The 23,692-nt window shown below is 40.5% G+C and overlaps 3 protein-coding genes across 3 annotated transcripts; 1 reads left to right on the top strand and 2 right to left on the bottom strand.

Annotated features, from left to right (window-relative positions):
• Positions 1-1,094: 1,094 nt before the first annotated feature.
• Positions 1,095-23,476, bottom strand: LOC111338566 (microfibril-associated glycoprotein 4). The gene is made up of 4 exons (XM_088762650.1): positions 23,204-23,476; positions 18,804-19,350; positions 3,050-3,430; positions 1,095-2,628 (listed from the first exon to the last, which is right to left on the bottom strand). Exons 2-4 carry the CDS (start codon positions 19,315-19,317, stop codon positions 2,375-2,377), a joined length of 1,149 nt encoding a protein of 382 aa, XP_088618776.1. The 5' UTR covers positions 19,318-19,350; positions 23,204-23,476; the 3' UTR covers positions 1,095-2,374.
• Positions 19,428-22,177, top strand: LOC148728808 (uncharacterized). Its single transcript, XM_088762649.1, has 2 exons — positions 19,428-19,619; positions 19,887-22,177. Exons 1-2 carry the CDS (start codon positions 19,446-19,448, stop codon positions 20,964-20,966), a joined length of 1,254 nt encoding a protein of 417 aa, XP_088618775.1. The 5' UTR covers positions 19,428-19,445; the 3' UTR covers positions 20,967-22,177.
• On the bottom strand, positions 20,899-23,197 carry LOC148728809 (uncharacterized). Its single transcript, XM_088762651.1, has 2 exons — positions 22,862-23,197; positions 20,899-22,684 (listed from the first exon to the last, which is right to left on the bottom strand). Exons 1-2 carry the CDS (start codon positions 22,981-22,983, stop codon positions 22,348-22,350), a joined length of 459 nt encoding a protein of 152 aa, XP_088618777.1. The 5' UTR covers positions 22,984-23,197; the 3' UTR covers positions 20,899-22,347.
• Positions 23,477-23,692: the final 216 nt, after the last annotated feature.

Genomic DNA, 23,692 nt, shown 5'->3' on the forward strand with positions numbered 1-23,692 from the left:
GGTAGAAATGAAAGTAGAGCGCGAGAGTCCGTAGAGGATCAAGAGCCCGTACGCCGCGGCCGCCTCAATCAAGAAAGCGACGAATGGTGAGTGCATTACACTTGTAAATGTTGTATCTGAAAATCAGACACGTATTGAATATAGGAGCGATCAAGTAAAACAAATTAAATGTGCAGACTCTTGATTTCCATGGGAGCGATGTGTTTATATGCTACACGCGTTCACCTTCCAAAACTTAGGTTTTCACAGACCGAAAATATATACATACAAGCTTGTGGAGGTGTTATGGAAGGATTCATTTTTGGGAGTACTTTTCCACGTTTGAATATCTAGGTCTACATTAGTAAAATCCAATTTGGGCCTTCTAATTGTTCTGGATCCTCTTAGAATAATTCTAATTGTTCTGGATCCTCTTAGAATAATAATAATAATAATAATAATAATAATAATAATGATAATGATAATGATCATGATAGTGATAATGATAATGATAATGATAATGATAATGATAATAATGATAATGATAATGACACAGTAGTAACCAGATGACGACCAGGAGAGTATACTACGTCTATTTTTTAGAATGCCAAAAGCAAATTCGACCTTACTCTTTCAGCTGCTTCCCTTGGGTCTTACTTGCCTTCTGGATTTGGTTTCAGGAATAGGCATTATCACCTTAAATATAGGGACCTATTTCACACCACAGGTCGGCTGGTTTAGGTTGTCCCCCTCTCCAACTCTTTGAGGGATGATACTGCACCCCAAGACGCAAGCGTCGTGCATACTTCCAGCAAGTCCACGTGCAAAGTCTACAACCATCTTACTGCCATCAACCTTATAATTAGCTTGGATTATAAAGTCTTTTGTTGAGACCGACTGAAATAATCCAGTGCACTGTCCTTAGGTCCTTTTATTATGAGTTGTGAGCCGTCGATAGGACCAACATGTTGAGGTAGATTAGTAAGGTTCGCAAACATTTTAATCCATGAAAATTTATTTTCTTGTAAGTGACACCCCTGTGCTATGAATAGGTACAAAAAGTCCATTCCCAGACTTTCATTAATCATTACCCGAGTGCAGCGGCTCACACAAACTTTGATTTTCTTTTAGGTTTCTTTTATTAATTAGTTCTGCGTCAAAATTATGTACCAGGGATACAAGAACACTTAGTTTTAAGCATAAAACTATTCAATTTTTTTACAGCCGTTTGCAAAGGGTAATCCCCACTAGTTGATAGCTGCGATCAAAAGAAGCAAATATTCCTAAGAAAAAGGGAGTAGTGCGTGACTGTAAGTCATTCAAACATCATTGAAAGTTACATTTTCCAGTTGCCATTAATTGATATTAAGATTTCCCAACATATAACTGCAAAAAATGCTTTCACAACAAGAATCCTCAACTATTACCTATAACTATGCTTGCTAGGTCAGCCGGGGCTGTGGAACTGGCTGCTTTCTAAAAGGATAAGCTTTTATCGAGCGGTAAAAAATCATTGACCATAAGTAATTTGGTTTCTCACCACTCTTTCTATTAATAATAATTATATGGCTTTGGCTCGTGGCCGATATAACGCGCGCTCTGACTGGTTAAGAGTGGCCTCAGAGCAGGCCATTTTGCGGCGGTAATGCCCACGGGCCGATTATGGATTATGCAAATTAGAAAAAGCACTAAATATAAATGTCAGAATAGGACCGCGGCGGCTCTTTACGCTTTTTGGAAATTCGAGCGAAATTCTAAGAACTTAATCTGTTAGCCAAGGATTTATGTTCAAAGAATGGGGAATGCTGAAAATGATGCATGAGCCTACACTGATCAATAGTGTTTAATAGCGGAGCGTAGCCCATGATTATACAAAATAGTAGTAGTAACCCATCAAGCCGAAAAAATTTGGACTTACGACCGTGCGGGCGTCCGTTGGGTGCTACTTTTAGCATGCGCGGTCAACTGCACCGCGGGCACGCCAACGCCACGGTAGTCCAGTGGTCAGTGCACTGGGCTCCGAGTCGGACGACCCTGGTTTTAGTCCTGCCCGGGGCAAGGCGTTGTGCCTTTGAGACGTGCGAGAAAAAAAATGCAAGCTCGCTTTTAGGCTTAGCTAAATCTGTATATGACTGATACGGATCGGACTCCAAGTAATACCACTGTTTTGAATGGTTTATAAAACCCCGCAGGCGGATTCTGATTCAATAAAAATTTCAAACTAATCTGATGTACTTACTGAAAGTTGCAGAGGCTTTTGATCGTTCATTGGTCATTGAAAATTATGTCAGTTGCATTACATGGGTAAGGGGGTAGGGGATGGGGGATGGGAGAGGAGAAACATCAGATAACTAATGAGAATTCCTATTTGTCTTAGTAAGGTAGCCTACAAGCTCTACTGAAACTCCGCTGGTCTGATTTTCATCTCAGCCCTCTTCACAGAGTAGTAGTATCCTTTCCAGTGATACCAGTTGACTCCATCAGCAAACGATGTGTGCTTCCCATGATGATAGAAGCCGTTGAGGTTTGAGCTATGACAGGCTGAGTACCACCAGGCTCCTTTACGTGTCACAGCACAGTTATTGTCGGAGCTGTCCTTGGTTGAAAAGGGATAGCCATGATGTATTGAAAGGGAGTCGCCAGCTGTTCCTAAAGTAAAGTTAAATTTGAAATTAGCTCTTGCGAGTCATGCAGTCATGCAATCTAACCTTACCTCAGAAGTAAAGACACAAATACCCGATATCCACTGTCGAGAAAACTGAGTTACAGTTTTGGAATCTAAATGCTTATTCCAAGCTGTCATAGACAATTTCCATGTAGAGCGCCATACTGCGTGTAATTTGGCACTACAGATATAAACATGAGTATGCCAAGCAAGCATGACAAGTTAACACTTTTTGGCGGGTGGGTCGAGGTAGCTGATGAATTCAGGTTTATGAAGAAAAAGTGCATTAACCTTCAAAAGAACGAAAATATCGTATTACTTTACCAGGTATATGTACAGAAGGCAATATAAAGGATTTGAGGACAAAACCTAATCTAGTAGGGGAGGTAGGGGATAACGGTTTACCAGAGTATGTCTTTATTCTCAACTTGTATTTTTTGCTTTCGTCCTCCACTGCAAACACGTCATACTCAGCGTAAGCAGTATTGCCTTTAAAATCTTCTAGGTCGACTCGAAGCTTGCTCGGAGATTTTGTCAGTCGGTGTATTTTGTCCAATCCGAGCCAAAACTCGCCATTAAGGTTACCAAAGCCTTTCTTGTAGAGAGACCAGCCGCGGTAAAAATCAACAGAGCCATTAAGTCTCTTTTGGACCACCGTCCATCCCCCTCCGGCAGTTTTTTGGTCACAAAACACTCTTAAGTCAGGTCCAGCATCATCCGGGTTGATTACATGAACACCGCTAGTTATTTTACCAGATTTGTACACCTCGGCACAGTTCTTATGCACTGACAAAAAATAATATAAAAATAATAATAAAAATAATAATAATGGCAATAACAATAATAATAATAAAACTGATAATAATAATAATCATGTAAAGATGAAACAATTTTTAATAGAAAAAAATCCGAGCCCCAGATGGGACTTGAACCCACGACCCTTGGTTCCAGTCGAGGCCCACAAATTGACCCTTGCTCACCATAGTCTCCAGTAGCTCAGTGGTTAGAGCATCCGACTAGATCACGGAGGGTCGTGGGTTCAAGTCCCATCTGGGGCTCGGATTTTTTTCTATTAATAATAATAATAAAACTGATAATAATAATAATCCCATCTGGAAACTCGATTTTTCTCTTATATTAAAAGTTGTTTATTTCATCTTTACATGCTCACTTTGGGGGCTGGTTGGCTGCATGTGATGCTTTAATGCATGTGATGCTTTGATGTGACAGCGTGATGCTGTTAGTGAGCTTCTATGCGCTAGCTGTTGTTTGGCTGTGTAGCCGCGTGATGCGGTTCCAGTCAATACCCACTAATTGACCCTTGCTCACCAAAGAGTCTCCTGTAGCTCAGTGGTTAGAGCATCCGACTAGATCACGGAGGGTCGTGGGTTCAAATCCCATCTGGAAACTCGATTTTTCTCTTATATTAAAAGTTGTTTATTTCATCTAATAATAATAATAATAATAATAATAATAATAAAACAGTGGTAGCGAGATGTCAAAAAAGTACAATGTCAAAAGCACATTCAACCTTAATTCTTCCAGAGAAAAGTTTCTCATTGCAACATTTCCTTTGGATTTTGTGTGCCCTCTGGATATGGTTTCATTAGCCAAGGGGAAAATAAGTATAATGAGTCGCGGATATATCACGTTTGAATGGGTTTTCAAGATAATTAAATTCCTTTTTGCGAAAACAGACACTTTTACATGAAAACATAGGCAGCCAATGGGTAACTCTCGGATAGAGCCGGAATCACTTGAACTGCTAGGGTGATATTGGTCGAATTGGCAGACGTTACATTTTTGCTATCGCTCAGTACAAAACTGCAGACTGCAAACCGCACACCGCCGGGTACAAAATGAAGACTAGGTACAAAATGAAGACTAGGTACAAAATGAAGACTAGGTACAAAATGAAGACTAGGTACAAAATGAAGACTAGTTACAAAATGAAGACTAGGTACAAAATGAAGACTAGGTACAAAATGAAGACTAGGTACAAAATGAAGACTAGGTACAAAATGAAGACTAGGTACAAAATGAAGACTAGTTACAAAATGAAGACTAGGTACAAAATGAAGACTAGGTACAAAATGAAGACTAGGTACAAAATGAAGACTAGGTGCAAAATGCAGACTGCAGACTGGATACAAATGCAGACGGAGAGTTGTTTTTTCGTCCGAGTGTAACTCAATGATCGCTTCTACGCGATCATCTTTCGTTATCGTTTGCACTATTTAAACAATAGAGTGTTTCTGCCCCGGCCGGACCAACACTTAAGGTTTTAAATTGAGAAGAATATGCTGCCTTTCTATAACATCAAGAAATGGTTAGATGTTCTAGTCTTCTCGGATAGGGACGAATAAATGGAGGTCCCGTCTCCTGCAGGGTTAGGGGTAGGAGATGTTAATTTCCCACGCACAAGATTACTGTGCGATGGATGTCCTCCCCTGGGGTGGGGTGAGTGGGTTGCTGTCTTGCGTTTCATACATGAACCTCTGGCTCGGGCAATCTGGGTAACCATACCCCACGTAAAGACAATAAGCTTAATTGATTGACTGATTGATTGAACTATCAGCTGATAGTTGCCCTGCGGAAATTTGATGTTCTTAAAACAAATATTTTCTCGAGAAGCGAAGCTTCGAGGGCAAATATGCTAGTTTTAAATATAGAGGCAAGACTGATACAACGTAGATAAGTAAATTTTAAGACGGAGCACTATATTTCGGCTGGCCAAACCAGCCTTCTTCAGGTGCAGTGGGAATTCCCACTGCACCATAGTCTTGCCTCTATATCTATATTTCATATTCGTTATTTTGGGCCGATCAGATCATCGCTGATCCAACGTACAAGAGTAGGAGTATCGTCCTCGGTTGCCTGCTGAACATTTCACAGCTAGTTTTAAGAACATGAAACTTCCAAGGGGCAACTATCAGACCGATAATTACGAGACATAAACACTCTTTTGTCTTTATTGTTTACCACTAAATTTTCTTCCGCGCGCCAGTTGAAAGACAGTCAAAACCCATTAATCGTAGATCAATCAAATATTTATTCATGGGTACAGCCTTACACAAATGTCAATAATTCGCAACCGTACATTGGCTAAATAACACGTCATACTTGTCTGAATTGAAAAGTCACTATTTTTCCGATCTGCCTAACTTCGCGGCCGTCAGACCATTCAAAATTTTTCCCGAATGAGTACTATCCATCCGTGTATTTTCCGCGAACGGGCACTGTGGGCTGATAGCGTCTCTCCGCTCTCCATTATCGCGTCACGTGATCAATTTAAACCAATACGAATCGGAGAACATTTAGTGGTGAACTATAAGGGCTGATAGTTTCTCTCCACGGATAAACACTATCGCGTCACGTGATCAATTTAAACCAATACGAATCGGAGAAAATTTAGTAATGAACAATAATGTGGAATATTCCTGACCCGTTTCCCCGTTAAGTTTGTTTAAGCTTACGTTTGATTTATAGTTTTGCTGATATGAGTGCTAATAGGTTCTCTCACTAAGTTTGATCAAAGTTTCGCTCAAAGTTCCTCTCGTAGGATTGACTCGTAAAAGGCTCACCATCTATGAACCCTTTGTGAGCTTGGAGGATCGACAAGAAAACCTCTCGAGGAGTCAAATCCCTTCACATTTAGCGTCTACACCCATAGTCACACCTTTTTTCTTTCAAAGAGCTTTTGTCAGTTACACATGTGCTGACCGCGACGAGTTTTAATCGGAACTCCCTCGAAGAAAAGACAAATATTTCAACGTCGTGGCATTACTTTGGAAAGGCAATAGAGGTCCAAGAGGCGTGCCGGTATTATTTCTGAAAGTCAATATCAATTGGTCTGCGGTTGACAAATCGACTTGTTCGTATCTAAGTGAAAAACAAATTTGCAGATTTTGACCCCTTAGAATGGTCGTTCCACGCTCCGCGTATCGACGACTAAAAATAGAAGTAACGAGATGAAGACCTGGGTTCAGTTGTTCGATGGCCGCTTAGCGCTAACCCAGGATTAAATTGAAATCCAGGTTTCTTTATTTCTCTACTCAACAGCCTTTCTAGGATTATTTTCCCTTTTCTTTTAGAGCATTCAGTCATCATACTTAAGACCAAAAGAATTATACTGTTTTAATTTCAAGCTTTCAGATCCGAAATCAAATTTCACATCCACCCTGGGTTGTCTCAACCCAGATTTGAACAACCCGACCCTGGAGCTTCGAGGAACATAAGCATAGTGAGTACCGTGGTGCGTAAGTAGCGTCACGCAAAGCACATCAAAGTTTTCCTCGAGCATCATTCTCGGAAAATTGTTCGCTAAAACTGTAAAAAAAAAAAACCTACTGAAAAGATTACTTCTGGAATCGGGGCTATGAAACGTGTTAGGCGCCTGGTTTCTCAAACGACCCTACATCTTTTAAAAATACTTGACTTAAAAGTACTAAGCTTGAATACAACCTCACTTTGATTACAAGACAAGCTGCAAAAATTGCAGAAAAGAGCAGCACGTACTCTGACATTCTCAAATTATGTCACTGACGCTGCCTGATTGTTAGAATTTTTTTTACCGTCAGATTGTTAGAATTTTTTTACCGTCAGCGGAACATATAAAAGACCACCACGGTTTTCAAATGCCATCATGGAAAGTCGTTGCGTGACGAACATCTCTCATATAACACGGGTTGAAACATGTCACGGTGTGCTGCTTCATTTTGCCTGCCAAGTACCCCTTCCTGTTCTTCCTTTCAACAATTCATTTCTGCATTTTTGGTGGGGTATAGTTATCTGGCAAGTTAAGGCGATGTAGTTTCACCAAAATTTGGAGTCATATGCAGTTGAAGGTGAACTAAAGAAGGAAAGCAGGTGCTTGCAATGTGTTATTTATTTTCAATATGGCGGTGAAAGCGGCAGAAATCGGCAAACAGTGACTTATGAGTTAAACCGTTCCTTTTTCATTTCACCATAGGTAAATGCAATTTGACTATAATGAGCGTGCAGGTGTGCCTTGCTTTCAAGGTTCTTTCTTTGTTTTTTTCGCATTTTCTTTAATCGGCCCATCGATGTTTTGGTTTGACAATGGAAGCCACTGGTCGGCACGGGCATTTTTGTGTACCTTCTGTGCCTTCAAATTAAATTAGTTCACTGTGATGTGAACTGTGATGCTTAGTGTAGTAACACCTTACGCTTGAATTTGAAGCCTCACAGAAAGATATCCCACCCATGGAAACCGTTACCCCATGAAAATCTCAGACATGCGCAGATAACATTACTTTGTAACACTGCGTGAGAAAAGGAACGCGGGTTCATCCCGCGAGTTGTTTACATTGATGTTGATGGCACGCAAAAGATCTTACGGCAGCCAGTTTTCTGGTAAAAATCAGCCATGAGCCAAAAAGAAGCAGAGAAAACATGTGGACTATTCTGAAAAAATAGAAAAATGCAGCGTTGCAGTTCAAGTGCGCGACTTTTTAAGGGAAGAAACTCGAGAGTGTAAGAGTTTCAGGTCCAAAAATCTGTTAAGAACTGTCAAAACTCTACGACGCAGTCTAGTTAAGTGTTACTTCAGGAAGGAATGGAAATGCAAATACTTGCAAATGTTTAAGAATACTACAACTGATTACCTGAGCTACCAATTACGGAGAATGATTTTCATTCCCATTCTGAATTTTCCGCGATTGTAACTTGCGCGATCGTTGTTCGCATCACTTTAAAATGGTTTTAATCATAACCCAACAATACTCCCACCGAACAGAAGCCAAAAAATAACCTTGAATTTCAAGACAGAGTAGTCGATATGGCCACATAGCCAGGTTTTGCAGGCTTTTCTTTATTCAGCTCTTTGTGGCGGCAATAAACGCAAGGGAGGCAGTACGCGCACTCAAAAATGAAAAAACTAAACAGCGGCCCAAATCCTCACAAGTTTCGTGCCCAAGCAAATAAATGTAAAGGCAAGTTAATTTTTTCCGGTCAGCAGATCATAAGAACGCATATCTTTACGTATTATACAGTATCGAGAGTTTAACAAGTGAAGTTTTAAGGCTTGTGTTAGGGGAGGTTTTAGTAAACATGAACAAATTTATCTGCGCACGGACCGCTGTGGAAACGCAATAGTTTCAGTTATTCAACCTTACAAATCCCTTGCAATTGTGATAACATTTTTTTGCCAAATTGAAATTCCACATTCTAAATATAACTCATTGATAAGATTTCTAGTAGGAAAATTTTACTTTGTTTTCTTTGTTTCCAAACTCTATCACGTGAAATCAGTTACATTTAACAAACTTCAATTGTGTCACCTTTTCATAATTTCAATATTTGTAAAAAGGACGGTACATCCAATTGAGAAAGGACGAGTTCAGGCTTCAAACTCAACTTAAAAGGTGTAAAAAAAATCTGATGTCTACTGAAAAAGAGGAAAAACAAGTCAAAAACAAGTAAAGGGGGACAAGATCTGCTTCCTCAAAACTGAAACAGAAATTGCAGGGGAACAATTAAATCACCAAAAAGTGGTATTCCGTTGTGGAGACATTTTCTCATTTTCTCAAGTCCTATGAATTAAGTTGAAATCAAGTTTTTGTTTGAATTCCTTGATAAGTTTATCATCCCATCTCTGAATACATCCCAAGCTACTGATGCAGAACTTGGATTCTCGAGTGGTTACCTAGCACGGTTATGGCCAGCAACTATTCTGAAGCACCATGAAACTCTAATTGAAATATTGATTTCTCCATCACGTGCAAAGCTCATAAAAAGCTTTTTGCTAGCTACCAAAAAGCTTTTTATGAGCTTTTTGGTAGCAAGAAGCTTTTTATGGTATTGACTGATATTACCCGGTGCACTGTCGTTAGGTGTTTTTATTCCGACGTATGAGCCGTCGATAGGTTGAGCAACGTTCAGCAGATTGCTAAGGTCAGCAAACATTACAACTGATGAATGTATCTCTTCAAGGGTCTCTGGAAATTTTACTTGTTCATCGTGAACTTAATAGAGGTCGTTAAGCGCGTGTCCGCGAGAAAACCGTACAGAACCAGGCGATAATGCACAAATCACCGATTTAGCTCACACTTGGTACAAATGCTACGTATCATGAGTTAACGAATGTGTGAAAATAATAGTTTAAAACATTTAATTCCCTGGGAAAACCCCTATTACATGCTTTGCATAATTAATAAGCTAACTTTTAATTGCTGCTGTGACAAATCGAAAAGCCGTCTGCAAATTCAATCAACTGAGTTGTGTTTTATATCTATCAATCTTCAGGAACAAAGAACTTTTTCAACTTTTCCATCGTTTTTTTTCCCTTACCTCTCCCTTAAGTAGACGTTTCCTGGGTTTGGCAAAGTCCAATCCCTGATGACCAACCACTTCTGATCAAAATCCTACATGAGCAGTGAAAAGCATTATTTGCCTTCTAAAATCGACAAATATAATTTTTGGGAAACGGATTTCATTACACGTGCTGACTAACCGCTTTTGGTCTGTTTCACCAAAATACCGTAAACCCCATCTTTGTTCTAATAACTTAAAATAACTTGAATTTACAAGAAATTTCCGAGAGAGTATCACTTACACCTGAACGAGGAGGGAATATCTTTGAATAGCGCAAGTTGAGCCCTTATTGAGAAATGTTTTGCAGCCATATCTGGGTTAAAATTTTAGCAAACGCAACAATCGATGATGAACTTTTTGACGAAAGAAAGCAAGGAAGAAACTTGATAATACATTCATGTCTCTGTGATACCTCAGTTGCAACTATTGGCCTGACATCATTTGTCAGGGAAGTAGCCATTATGTCCAAAAATATACTAGATTCGATTTGTTTCGTTGCCTTGTTGAAATATTAAACGCAGTGAGAGCCTTGGAAAGATCGATCAAAATTATTGATCTTGTACTGCGTAATACTTATGGACTTACATGTGTTGTTGGCAAAAAGATTATTTGAAGCCCTGAAAACTGATGCAAGTCAAAAGGATAATCAGCCATCTTTGATCACATCAAGCCTGTGATTTTGTTCTGTGGTTAACTTTGACATTCATTGGGTATGTCAAAACTTGCTTTGTGTTTCTAGCTAGAGCTAGTCTACAAAGTTTAGAATGTAACATAGATTAATTATTGGTTTTCGAATGATGGAACCAGTTCGAAGACCTTCCGCGTACTATTTCAATTTGAGATGAAAGTACTCAAAAAAATAGCCGTCTGAGAATAACCTATGTTGTTTTAAAGGACTACAGGATTCTAGTAACCATGCACTTGATTATTATGGTCTACAGGAAAACCACTTAGCATTTCGCTTGAAAAGAGACGAAAAAACAGTCTTGGATGTGATATGTATTTGAGCACGGAAAGTCGGCGGTAACGAGACTAGCATAGTAGCATTCAAATCTGATACTTGTCTTCGTTCAAACTGATCTCATAACCCTTCGTTAAATTGGATAACTTTGACATTGATGCATCCTTGTGCCTCAGATTGCACAATATATTATGGCAGCCTCTTTGCCTTAGCCACATTGTAACCTGTTATATAACAAACACGCTCGACCGCTGAATAATATCGTTGGCTTGATAAAATATGGCGAAGGGTTGATGATGGTACCCCATGATCCTTTAAAGCAACCTTCCAACATTGTATGTGTTTGGAAATCAGCAATATTTATTTTTTCAGTAAAGGAAAAGGAAAATAGGTCTTTTTAAGTCCTGTCCCTGAGTAATTCAACGATCGAACGTAACAGATCTCAGACCAGATTAAGGACTGAATTGAATGCAACCAGGCCCGAGGTATCAATCAACAAGCCACCCTAGTGACGTGTAGTTAGCTTGCATTTACGTCTTAGATCCTTCTTCGTCGAAGCTTTGGACTATTTGTACGTGAACATTGGAAGTTCTCCTTCCACTTCGCTTACTTAAGATGAGAACAAATATAGCCATGGAGAAAGTCCCTGGAAATGGAGAGATTTCCACTTTTCAAATATTCTTTCCCATTTTAGTCTTTCATGATGTTCTCTCTGAAATTTGCTGTAGATTTCAAGTAATTTTAGGGCAAATAAACAAAAATTTGGCTCACGACATTTTGATGGTACAAACCAAAAAGCGGTTAATGTTATTTTATGTGAACAAGGGTAATGAAATCCGTCGCCCAAAAATTCCATTACCGATTTTGAAAGTCAAATGATGGCTTTCACTTCTCATGTAGGAATTATCACGGACCAGAAGTGGTTGGTCTTCCAAGATTGGGCCTTACATTACACATATTTTTTTGGACTTTGTCAAAACCAGAAAAAGATTTCTTCCCACCACGTCAACACTAATTTTCGTCACCACGGTCAACACTAATTTTCTCATACTTTTATTAATTAATGCGGGAAATATAACGCGAGAAAAAAAAAGAAGTGAAGCAAAACAACATGTACAAGGCCTTCATTAACCATCGTTAGGTACCTTCTCGAGTTATCTTATTGTTTATACACTACATAACGTCACAGAGTCAATACGAAATCGTGAGAAATATTGAGATGTTGCCTGCCCTGGCGAGAAGAAGATCTCCCTCCGTTTTCAAAAATGAATCAAAGCAGTCATGAAACTTCAGGTGACTCTTAATGCTTCTTCTGCATGTTTCTATCGCCTCACATAAAACATTTGTCAGGTTAGAACCACGCATCCACAAGGCCCTCCAACAAGTTCAGAGTAGCCACAGATTGTCATTACATATACACAACTTTGCAAAAGCGCACCGTGGTACAGATTATCGACGCAGAAGTACTCTGACTGTGTGTCACGTGAAAACGTTCATCTTATTTATGTATATCGAAAGTGATCGTATCAGTTATTGCGTGCTAAGCGCTTGATGTTTGGTCACGATTCAGACACTTGTACACAGGACAATACCTATCTGCGAAAATCTTCTCCCATCTAATAATGTGGGAGGCTTGCAGCCTTAAAAGTAGAACAACGTTACAAGTAAAAACACAATGACACGACAAGTATATAATGTGTTCCTACACCAATCAAGATGTAAAAAGTTCCCACTGATTAGATAAGCTTTGAAAGCTTATATGATGAAGCTTGAAAAACAATGTCATCAGATTGGTGAATGAAAAAGAGGAGAGGGTAAATTCAGCGAAATAAAATACCCCACAAGCACTCAAGTATAATTTAAGTTGTCTATGGTAAAGATGCGTGCCCTTGCCGCCTGTCACGCAATCCTTACAGAACATTTAGATCAGCGGAGGGCATTAACGGCTGCGGCTTTTGAAGCGAATATGTTACACACTCAAATCAACCAGATAATGAAACACAAGGTTATATTTATTCCCAAAACTTCGAGCACATGCGTTTTCTCTCTTTTACCCGACACCCTTTTGGGTTCATGAACTCGACAAAACATGTCACGCACTCTACACACTCCCCCGCCGAAAATGAAAGTGTTCTTCTAAATATTACAAAACTATTTATCAGGGTTCTCTGCAGCTACTGTAGCTATTGTTTGACATTGTCTCCTTCAGCACCTTGCGTGCTTTTGATTTTCTTTTTTTTTTTTTTTTTTTTTTTTTTTTTTTAATGTTTGAGTCTTATAAGAGGCTCCTCTCAAGCCCTCGAGTAGTAGACAGGTTGGAAACAGCATGGCCACACCCAGAAATACAGGGGTGTTCCCGGATGAATAGCTGTGATAGCTGGAGCTTGAATGGCGTTAACGCGTGAACTGCTGAATCCTGGCTCAGCCGACTGGTACTGTGGATTTCCCAGGGAGTTGTAAGTTAAGATCTGCGGCGGTCTCCTTTGGCGCTGCGGCCGAGTCCACATGTCCTGCTCAGCAATATCCTCTCCCTCTGATCCGTCATTGTCAGCACTTCCTTCATTTGCAAGTTGTATTTCGCTGGATGGCCCATTGGTGCCCTCAGTAGTCGCAGAATCCTCAATTGACTCTGAAGGCAAATCGCGTCCTGGAGACACTGAGTTTGAAGTTCTTACTTCAGTAGGTATTTCCTCTACAAGGTCCACACTACCGAAATCATCATCATCTTTCCCCGAATTCTGTAGGTCATTTCCCGAAACAGACAAAAGTCGTTTCTCTACTGCTGATTTTGGGGGTCGTGTACCAAATCCCAGATTTGGGGCATCTGCTTCCAAAGCGTCACAAGGCAGTAGTAAATTCCGGTGAAGTACTCTTGCGCGGCCACCTCCACTCTCGGGCTTCACTTTGTAGACTGGGCTTTGAGCCCCCATTCGTTTAACCACAACGTGGATAGCGCACTCCCAATGGGATCGTAATTTTCCGGGGCCACCGCGCTCTGTTAAATTTTTAACTAGCACCCGATCGCCTGGCTGAAGAACGCCACCTGAGACTCTCTTGTTGTAATATTGCTTGCCGCGCTCGGCAGTCTTCTTTGCATTCTGTTGAGCTATCCGGTATGCCTCCTTCATATCATGCTGCCAGTTTTGGACGTAAGTGTTATAATCTCCCTCTGCACTCTCTTGATTCAAATTGAAAATCAGGTCGATGGGCAGGCGGGGTGTTCTTCCAAACAACAAGTAATACGGAGCGTATCCTGTCGCCTCATGCTTCGTGCAATTGTACGCGTGGATCATCTTGTTGAGTGATTCATCCCACTTTCGTTTCTTCAAATCTGGGAGTGTTCGCAGCATAGACAATAGCGTGCGGTTCATCCTCTCCACTTGCCCATTCCCTTGAGGGTGGTAGGGGCTGGGGCCCAATTCTGTTCTGCGCTTTAACAAGATGTTTCTGTCTGTATTGTTTTGGACCACGACGGCCACGTGACTAGAGGTTCCCGGGGTTATTTTAGTAAGTTCCTCGCCCAATTCCAGTCCGTCTGGGAGCTCGCTGTCTTCCTTGGGCTCAAATATTACTGGCATCCCCTCTGGAACTGGTCCGAGGTGAGTTTGACACTTAACTGTCGTTGCCTCTCCTTTTGGCAGCATAACATCTCTCTTTCCGACTTTAACAGCTGCAGTACCGGTATCCTGTGTTCTTGACTGGATCAAATTGATCAGGGTACCTATGCGAGTATGATGAATTGAAGGGAATGACTGCTGAATGATGTTACTTGCCGCTTGGTGGTTTCCACCATATTGAGCGAGGATTTCTTCTATAACATTGAAGCCAATGATTGGGTACTCTTGTTCCTTTTGTCCCACCAGTACTGGAACTGTCAGCTCATGAGCAGTTGTATCGTCCCCAGCCAACTTAAACCCGATCTCAATCCAACCGTCAAATGGAATGTTTGTCCCATTCATCGCTTCCAAATTCAGCTCTTCTCCTGCTCCCAACAACTCTTCAACATTTCTTAACACCTCCAGCGGTAAGTGAGTTTGTTGCCACTTCCTTGACACAACACAAACCTGGGAACCTGTATCCCATAATGCCTCCACTTCCTTTCCTTGCATTAGGCATTTTACCACGCACCTCCGTCCCACGATTTTTGTCAGTCCGAGCTGCTGCCTTGGCGTCAGGTGGCAGGGAAACGTCGTGTTCAAATCATGGCCATCATCTCCGGCTGCTTTCTGTTTCTCAAGTTCTTGTATAGCCATGCAAACTGGTTTATGCACAGCTCTGTATTTTACTTGACATTCTTTTGAATAATATCTATTGGTCTTACAGGCTCCGCCGCGGTTAAGTGGTACATGGTCTGTGCTTTGTTTTGCACACTGCACGTAACGGGACTGGTTTTCTTGCCTGGTCACACCCTGTCCCATGGACGTGACCTCTGGCCGTTTCCCTGGAATTCTGCTGGAGAGCGTCGGCTGAATTGGGCATTACACTCGCGTACATAATGGCCACTCGCCCCACACCTGAAGCAGTGGTTGCACGGCCATCCATTCCCACTTTGTTGGCAGGTCCTACACAGTGGGGGTTGTCTCATAGGCTGTTGTGTGAGGGGGGTTTGAACCCGGAGTGGGGCCCGAACTCTCTCTTTGACTGCGGCCACCTCTGCCTTGAGCTCCCTTAGTTCTTTCATGAGACCTTCCTCCACCCCATTATTCTTTGTCTCCTGCTTGTCCCCTCCCTTTTGAACAGTATTTACCTTGGGGGTTAGCTGTGAACCGAATTTCTGTGATCGCTCCAGTTCGTCACGGAAACACACATTTAATTTCTCGAATAGTTCTTCATCGCTTATAAATTTCTTTTCCAAGTAGGGCTTCATTTCGATCTTGATATTCTCATTTTGCAGGCCAAGGGAAAAACTATGGACAAACATGCCATGTACTAAGGTAGGATCATATTTCAGGTCCGAGTCAGTTTCTTGAGATGCAAACAAGATCTTCTGTTTCAAATCGAGAAGGCGGATCAAGAATTCTTGAGGTTTTTCCTTTGGCTGTTGGACAGTTGAGCTCAACTGATGATATAGTTCGGTTGCTGTTCTCTCCTGATAATGAGAACGCATAATTCTCCTCAATTTGGCCAGTGTTAAATCTACCTTACCCTCCAAATAACTTCTTAGGCTTAACGCCGGATTTATCGCTTTTATCACAGCCTCTTTGATTTCATCCTCTGTATAGTCGTTCTTTAACCCATTCTCAATTTGATGTACTAGCGAGGAAAAACTCAAACGATCCTTCTGCGACGCGTCGCCAATCTGGCCCGAAATCTTGAAGTCGCGTTTGAATTTTGAAATTGACACCGCGGGATTTTGCTCTATTTTGACGGTCGCCTTACTATTTTCAGAAGCTTTCGGCGGTTCCGTTTTCTGTTCCGGTACAAATTTTCCCTGCATACTTAGAGATGACGACAACACTTTGAGCTTCTCATTATCTAATTCTTCCGTTTCGAGGTATTTATTTAGAGCTCGGATAAAAACCAACCTTCCCTTGCTCTCAGGCGGTACAGTAATGTTCAGCCCACTACAAACTTCTTTAAGCCTTTCCTCGCTCAAGGAACACAACGCGGCCTGAATTTCGATCTGCAGACTCTCGGTGTCCATCATACTTCCAAGAAATAATCTTTCGTACTCACCAATAGTGCAATCAGCCGTTCACAAAAGAAATGCGACACTTTACGTCAAGATCAGTCCGCCGTCGACAGCAATCGACCACAACCAACTCGCGCTCGACGAATCAATCAAGCGTGCCAATTACTTTGTCCTTCACAACCCAAGGCAGTTCTTCGTCGATGATAAGCCTCTTCGGTCCAGTCCTGGCAGGGTCGCCAATGTTACACACTCAAATCAACCAGATAATGAAACACAAGGTTATATTTATTCCCAAAACTTCGAGCACATGCGTTTTCTCTCTTTTACCCGACACCCTTTTGGGTTCATGAACTCGACAAAACATGTCACGCACTCTACAAATACACAATCCGTGTTTCTGCCCTAATCAAGATGTTAAAAAACTATAGACCACTGATAGATAAGCTTTGAAAGCTTATTTGATGAAGCCCGTAAAATATCAACAGATCAGTGAATGAAAAAGACGAGGGGGGTGAATAAAGGGAAGAATACTCCCAAAAAGTATTTAAGCATAAGCGCGGCCGTGCGACGAAATAACTTCACGGAATTGGCAAAGTTTCAGTCACAGCAAATTATACATAAAATCTAGAAAGATTTAAATTTACATCTCGTCGAACGTTTAAAGCGACATATTAACGCCTGCAACCATTATATTTTATACGAACCTCGCAAACTTTTAAACACGTTTTCTTGCGATACCTGCGAAAGTATTCAGTATAATTTCCGGTAAGAATTTTGCGGACAATCTGATCGATTTCTCTTGCATTTTTTGCTGAGACTGAAACTTTTCACCTCAAGCAAAGCTCCGTCGCACGTCCCAAACAAACATGGCGAGCACCTGAGCTTCATGTATAAGGCCACGTTAAAACACACGAAAGGACTCTAAAGCACACTTCACTCTGATTGGGCAGAAAAGCACAAAGATTTTCTGGCACCAATCAGATGCCAGAGCGACAGCAGCTGTTTAAGACAATGTCCCCAGGGGCTCTTCCGCCCTAACTTGAAATCGACTTACGGCCACTGGGTCTCCAAGGATGAGTTATCTCAGATCAAGGAAAATAAACTTTAGATCCCGAACATGTGGTTAGTCTCGTCAATGCGTATGCGCCCGACCATTGCGTAAGCTTAGCGAATGTAACAGGAATGGGTAAGTTTCATTAATCTAACGTGTAAAATGTTCATATTTCGGAATATTTAGTGTATTAAATGGACCATATTTTGTTCCCCATACTATTCCGTATAACGCATTCAAATTATCAACGGTTACCGCATAGCTTAGCACCGCGTCACACAACGCGTGACGCTTTCACGAAATAATCCTTCGCATTTCCTCGAGACGTTAGCTTAGGGCGGCTGTGCAGTCTTTACCCATCTCTGATACAAGAGAGTTGAAATGGTAAATTGGCCACCGTAATGATTACAAATCCTACTCGCTCCGACGAAGGGCTAACGCTCGAAACGTCAGCTTTTGTAATCATTACGGTGGCCAATTTACCATTTCAACTTTGTTGATATATCCAAATTATTTCGTTACTCCCACCGACGCAGCCCCAAACAGTTTCTTTCGAAACTATCAGCCTTTATTCATCTGATACAAGAGGCGAACATAAACTGCTATTGAAAGTTGGTAATTTCGGAAGAAAAAAGGCAAAGGCAAAGCGAAAGGCTCGATTCGGGTACCCGTTCACTAAACATCTGCTGCACAATACGGCAATTCAAATCTAATCAATGATTTGCATAATGGTGTTTTATTGTATTTGTGACGGTGAGATTTAAAAAAGGTTCGCAGATTTTTGGCTCTTCCGTTTGTGGTTTAAAATTCTTGGAGATTTTTGCATGGGCTAGCATAGGCCATTTGTTTTTTTAATGTAGTGAGATCTTCTTTATTTTTTGCTGGGGTCACGCAAAGCAAATCACACTTTTCCTCCAACTTCATTCTCGGAGAACTGTTCGCTTTTCTGAATAAGGAGTCCCCCAAAAGAATACCCGAACATGTTTTCGCTTCAAATCGAATGGAATTATATTTTATAAAATGAAATTGCATTTATCTGTTAAAATGTAGAGCCACCTATAACTACGTCCACCACAAATTTGACGTCTTCTTTCAAACTAAACTCCATTTTGATACTTCTTGCAATCTACTTGGTTGATGGAACGCGCGACACACAAACTTTTAACTTCATATTACCTACCTGGCGTCCTATGAGGCATACCGAATTTAGCTTCGAGGTTTTCAAAGCGGGCTTCTAGGGACTTGATGGTATGATGATCATCGAGGTTTTTAAAGCGGGCCTCTAGGGACTTGATTGTATGATGATCATCGAGGTTTTCAAAGCGGGCTTCTAGGGACTTGATGGTATGATGATCATCGAGGTTTTCAAAGCGGGCTTCTAGGGACTTGATGGTATGATGATCATCGAGGTTTTTAAAGCGGGCCTCTAGGGACTTGATTGTATGATGATCATCGAGGTTTTCAAAGCGGGCCTCTAGGGACTTGATTGTAAGATGATCATCGAGGTTTTCAAAGCGGGCTTCCAGGGACTTGATGGTATGATGATGATAAAACAATACAGCGACCACAACAACCCAAGGCGCGTAAATAAACCATTCACTCGCAATAAAGTTGTTCAGTTTTCTCCCTAAGAAGCCAAATATCTGACCAGGTGCAATTTCGTCTCTCACGACTCTTTCTTGAGTATCGGTCATTGTACAAAGCAAAGCGCAAAGAGGACTACAGCAATAGAGTAGCAAAGCCATGACGTCACGTTTCCATGACAGCATTTTTCTCAGTTCTAAACAAACCCTGAGGTCTCGTGTATGGCGCCATATTAATCATGGCCTTATTTTCAATCTCTTCTTTGCTATCTTACTTCGAAGATGAAAAGAAATCTATCGCAAAAGGGGAGAACCACGTCAAATCTGATCATATAGAATGTTTTATGTATAATCAAGGCATTCTTAGAGGCAAAGTTCACGCTAGTATGAGATCAAAAGTCTACGAGGTTACGGTACGTAAGCTCTCTTGTATGTTTATGTTTATATTTTGTGAATCGGTTGGGAATCATTAGATCAATTATAAAAGCTACTCAATAGCTTTAATATCTAAATTATAGGCTCCGATGTATATAATAGTGACTTCATAAAGTATAGCTCTTAGCGCCTCTAAAATAGGATCCGTTCGATGGCTGTTCGATTGGAGCGCTGAGAACGCCTGAGAGCTATTTACAACCAATAAAATCACTAAAAGAATAAAAATTTTTCTTCTTCTACTTTAGATATACGTAGATAGTAACTTGAATATCAAGTCGACAGAGTGTGAATGTCCTAGGGGCGCTTTCAAGTGCAGTCATGCCGCAGCTGTGTTCATTTACGCCATACATCATGTTAGTCGTACGGACATCGAATGTCGATGGAACAAGCCAAAAAAGCCAACTTGCCCTGCAGTTCGGGACGTCACTGAGATGTTTCCTCCTCCGAAACAGTACTGTGCTCTATCGAGAGAACCTACGCAAGCAGATCGTTCATCAATTTACCGATCGTTATGTGAATATGGAAAGTTCACAGGACTATGGTGGATTCTGAGCCCTGAACCTGAACCGGTGACGTTACCAATGCTTACAATCGAAGAAATAATTTATTCTGATGGCTTCCTTCAAGCCCATGGAAAGGAAGATCAGCTCTCTTTTTTTAAGGAAAAATGCAAAATCCAAAGTAGTACTATACAAGAAATAGCAAAACTCACAGTGGGTCAAAGAGAGAATCCAGCATGGTCAATGCTTAGAAAGGGAAGACTCACAGCTAGTAATTTTGGTCCTGTCTTAGCAGCCAAGAGAGTTTCACAATCACTCTTGAAAAGACTCATGGGCGAGTATGATTTATCTGGAGTCAAAGCCATCACATGGGGAGTCAACAATGAAAAGGAAGCTGTGAATGCATTTGAGATGTCACATTGTTTAAAAGTTGAACCAACAGGAATTTGGTTTGAAGAGTCAGGTATTCTTGGTGCCACACCTGATGGTCTAGTTGATCAAAAAGGTATTTTGGAAGTAAAATGCCCATATACGTTTAGGAATTCAACCATAGAGGAAGTTATAGAATCAGAATCATTCTATTTGGAGAAGCGAAAGGACAAAATTGAGCTTAAGAGGGATCACAAGTCTGGGTATTGGCATCAAATTCAAGGACAGCTCCATCTCACAAACAGAATGTATTGTTATTTTGTTGTGTGGACTGTCAAGGGCCACGTAACTTTGGTCATTCATAGAGATGAGGAATGGAAACCTAATCTTGATATTCTAAGAAACTTTTATTTCCATCATTACTACCCTAAAATGATTGAGGGGGAATTATTATAAGTGTGAATACATAAGAGGAGACATATACACTTGTAATCTTTATATTTATTCTACCTTATGTGGAAATGAGAAATTAAAAAATAATGTTACTGTTCAACTCTGTAGAACAATTGAAAAGATTGAAAATTACTAACTGTTAATGATTCTCTTCTTCCCTTGTACAGTTAGGATTATATGAACTAGGAAAATAATCATAGAATATCATAGTTGTTAAAGTTATGAGGAATAACCTATATCTATCCATCTATCTCAATTGTTGGTAGACTACTTTTCCAAAATAGAGACAGAAACTAGAGTGATGCTTTCATGCCTATTTAAGTAAGAATCACACCCTAAGTAAAGAGCAAAAAGTAGAAAAAAAAAGAATTGAAGAAATTGCCATAACTTATTGACTTTTTATTACTGTAACTATTGAATCTTTGTAGTCATCGAAAACATGACTTGAGCCTCTCTTGAGAATTTTCTACTCAAAAAATACATTTGTACAACCTTCCTTGATTAACGGAAACTGCAAATTAACAAGAGCAGCACAAAGCTGAAAAATTTTTTCAGAATAGCATCTTAGGTAAGAGGGAATAAAACTTAAAATCTTAAAATCCTTTAACCTGGCGTTAGCCCTCTCTACATGGATTCTGCATTTGGCAATCGACTTAGTTACTTTTATTTCATTTTCAGTAAATTTACCATTGTTTAAGAATGGGGGAATATTTACAGACACACCCCTCGGAACTATATCTTGGATTAGAAAGCCCTTGTCAGCAAGAACAAGATCTCCTGGATAAAGGTGTTTCAAAAAACCAGACATTTCCACTATAGCCTTATCTGAAGTTGATCCAGGGTAAAGGTTAGAAACATATGTTATGACCCCATTAGGTGCCACACCAACGAGTACTTTAAATGAATTCATACCTCTGTATGAAGAATAAGTTGCACTTTGATGACTCATTAGGCCAGGGGTTGCAACTTCAATGTCTGTGCAATCTATTATGATCTTACAAGAACTGAACTGTGTAAATGATGACGGCAAACAAGTCTTATTTTTCTCCCTAGAAGGTACTGTTGACATCAAAAAAGTGAACAAAATCTCATGCAAGAGATGAATAAATGTAATGACAATATTAGATATAGTAGTTTCACTGCATGAAAATAACTGAGCTATATGAAGGTTCGTGTAATTCTGTCTAATCTTCATTAAAGTTATGAATATCTGGTCTTCAAAACTTATTGATTCCACCTTCCAGCCATGAAAATATATTATTGAGTCTTTGAATCTTAAAGTATAAAGTACAACTACATCAAATACTTGCTTAGTTGGAAGACCGGTTTCCATGCGTATTACATCGTCACTTAACGTAGACACTGAGTATTTTTCTCTAAAATATTATGACTTCTCTTCATGTTGTTGAAGGTCATTTCTCAGCTGCTTTACTTCTGCTTCAAGGATTATCTCCGAAGCAGTTAAATCGTTGAGTACGTCCCGTTCTTGATCTTCACTTTCGTTGCTCTGCAAGGCTTCTCTCATTTTTTCGATGTCGACTAATTCCTTGCCATCTGTACTTTTTTCCAATTTCTTCTTCTTCTTTGGTGGCGGTTTACTGCTAGAAGGGAAAAGTTTTCCTTCGTTGTGCTTAAAAATCTCTGGCCCAAATACCTTCTCGCCATTTCTGAAATGGCAGCTGCAAACACGGCTGTGTTTGCTTGGTTCTCGATCTTCTCTCCTGTTGAAACATATAGAGATGTGGAATGTATTTAGATCAGAGTTGGATTTTGTTAGAAGTAAATCGAAACAAGCGTCAATCCAACAAGTACCATGTTTATTAGTCCGAAAGCCACAATACTTTAGTTTAGCTGCGATATTCTGGTTTTACAGTATATATGTAAGTTAAAATACAAACCTTAATAATCTTCTCCACCGATCATACTCAGATTTTTTCTTTTCTTTGCTCGGGAATGCAAAGAAGCGACAGCAATGACTCTCAGACTGGTGATTACATTCGGGTGCGAAACACTGAACCATTTCGCCTAATTCTCCAATATTTTAGATTCTGCAAGATATTATGGCCTTATCCTTCTACTTCCAGCATAACTTGAATGTACCACGAGCGTCAAACAAGGAGTTCAAAGTCTGTAAAACGGAGCTTCACATGACGCTTGCGTCCGCCATATTGGATAGAACAGTTTGTTTAGAACTGAAAAAAATGCGGTCATGACAACGTGACGTCATACTTTGCCACTCTATTGTTGAAGAAGGAAATCGTACTAGACTTATAAATAATCGCGAGCTCGATTGTCCAAAGTCGCTTGTTTAGGCAAGACTGCAGTTTCGATTCTTTCTGAATCACGTCGGTTGCCTTCTAAGAACAATGGAAGTCGTGCCGGTCTGTCAACACTCTTGAACTTTCGAAGAAACGGCGTTAGACAGTGAACCCTTCACTTTCCATGTATATTCACGCTATCTCGCTGTCACTAAAGTGTTCACTCGACCGCGACAGAATGCAAATGACTCACTTTTAGTTTTACAACCATGATGCAACGCAGTCAGAGTGCGCACACCACCTGGTTGTGTGGCTTTCACAATGCGTGTAGCCACATTATGGCAAAATCTGATTTATTTATTTATTTGTCCACGAGAGTCAAGTGCCTGCCACGTGGTATAGTGTCGTACGGCGCACTAGTCTGAGTCAACCATTTTGGTTATGAGCGTGGTCTCGAGTAATTTTTTTTCT

Source organism: Stylophora pistillata, chromosome 6 (genome assembly GCF_964205215.1).
Source record: "Stylophora pistillata chromosome 6, jaStyPist1.2, whole genome shotgun sequence".
In the NCBI taxonomy this organism is placed as follows: domain Eukaryota; kingdom Metazoa; phylum Cnidaria; class Anthozoa; order Scleractinia; family Pocilloporidae; genus Stylophora; species Stylophora pistillata.

What these genes read in the sequence shown, in the direction of transcription:
- LOC148728808 (XM_088762649.1), top strand. Translation starts at nt 19,446, where the DNA reads ATGGCCTTATTTTCAATCTCTTCTTTGCTATCTTACTTCGAAGATGAA. An exon ending in CAAAAGTCTACGAGGTTACG is followed by an intron (nt 19,620 to 19,886) that starts GTACGTAAGCTC and finishes CTTCTACTTTAG; the next exon opens with ATATACGTAGATAGTAACTT.
- LOC111338566 (XM_088762650.1), bottom strand. Translation starts at nt 19,317, where the DNA reads ATGACCGATACTCAAGAAAGAGTCGTGAGAGACGAAATTGCACCTGGT. An exon ending in TATGCCTCATAGGACGCCAG is followed by an intron (nt 3,431 to 18,803) that starts GTAGGTAATATG and finishes ATTTTTTGTCAG; the next exon opens with TGCATAAGAACTGTGCCGAG. An exon ending in GAGAATAAAGACATACTCTG is followed by an intron (nt 2,629 to 3,049) that starts GTAAACCGTTAT and finishes ACTTTACTTTAG; the next exon opens with GAACAGCTGGCGACTCCCTT.
- LOC148728809 (XM_088762651.1), bottom strand. Translation starts at nt 22,983, where the DNA reads ATGGTTCAGTGTTTCGCACCCGAATGTAATCACCAGTCTGAGAGTCAT. An exon ending in CGGTGGAGAAGATTATTAAG is followed by an intron (nt 22,685 to 22,861) that starts GTTTGTATTTTA and finishes ATGTTTCAACAG; the next exon opens with GAGAGAAGATCGAGAACCAA.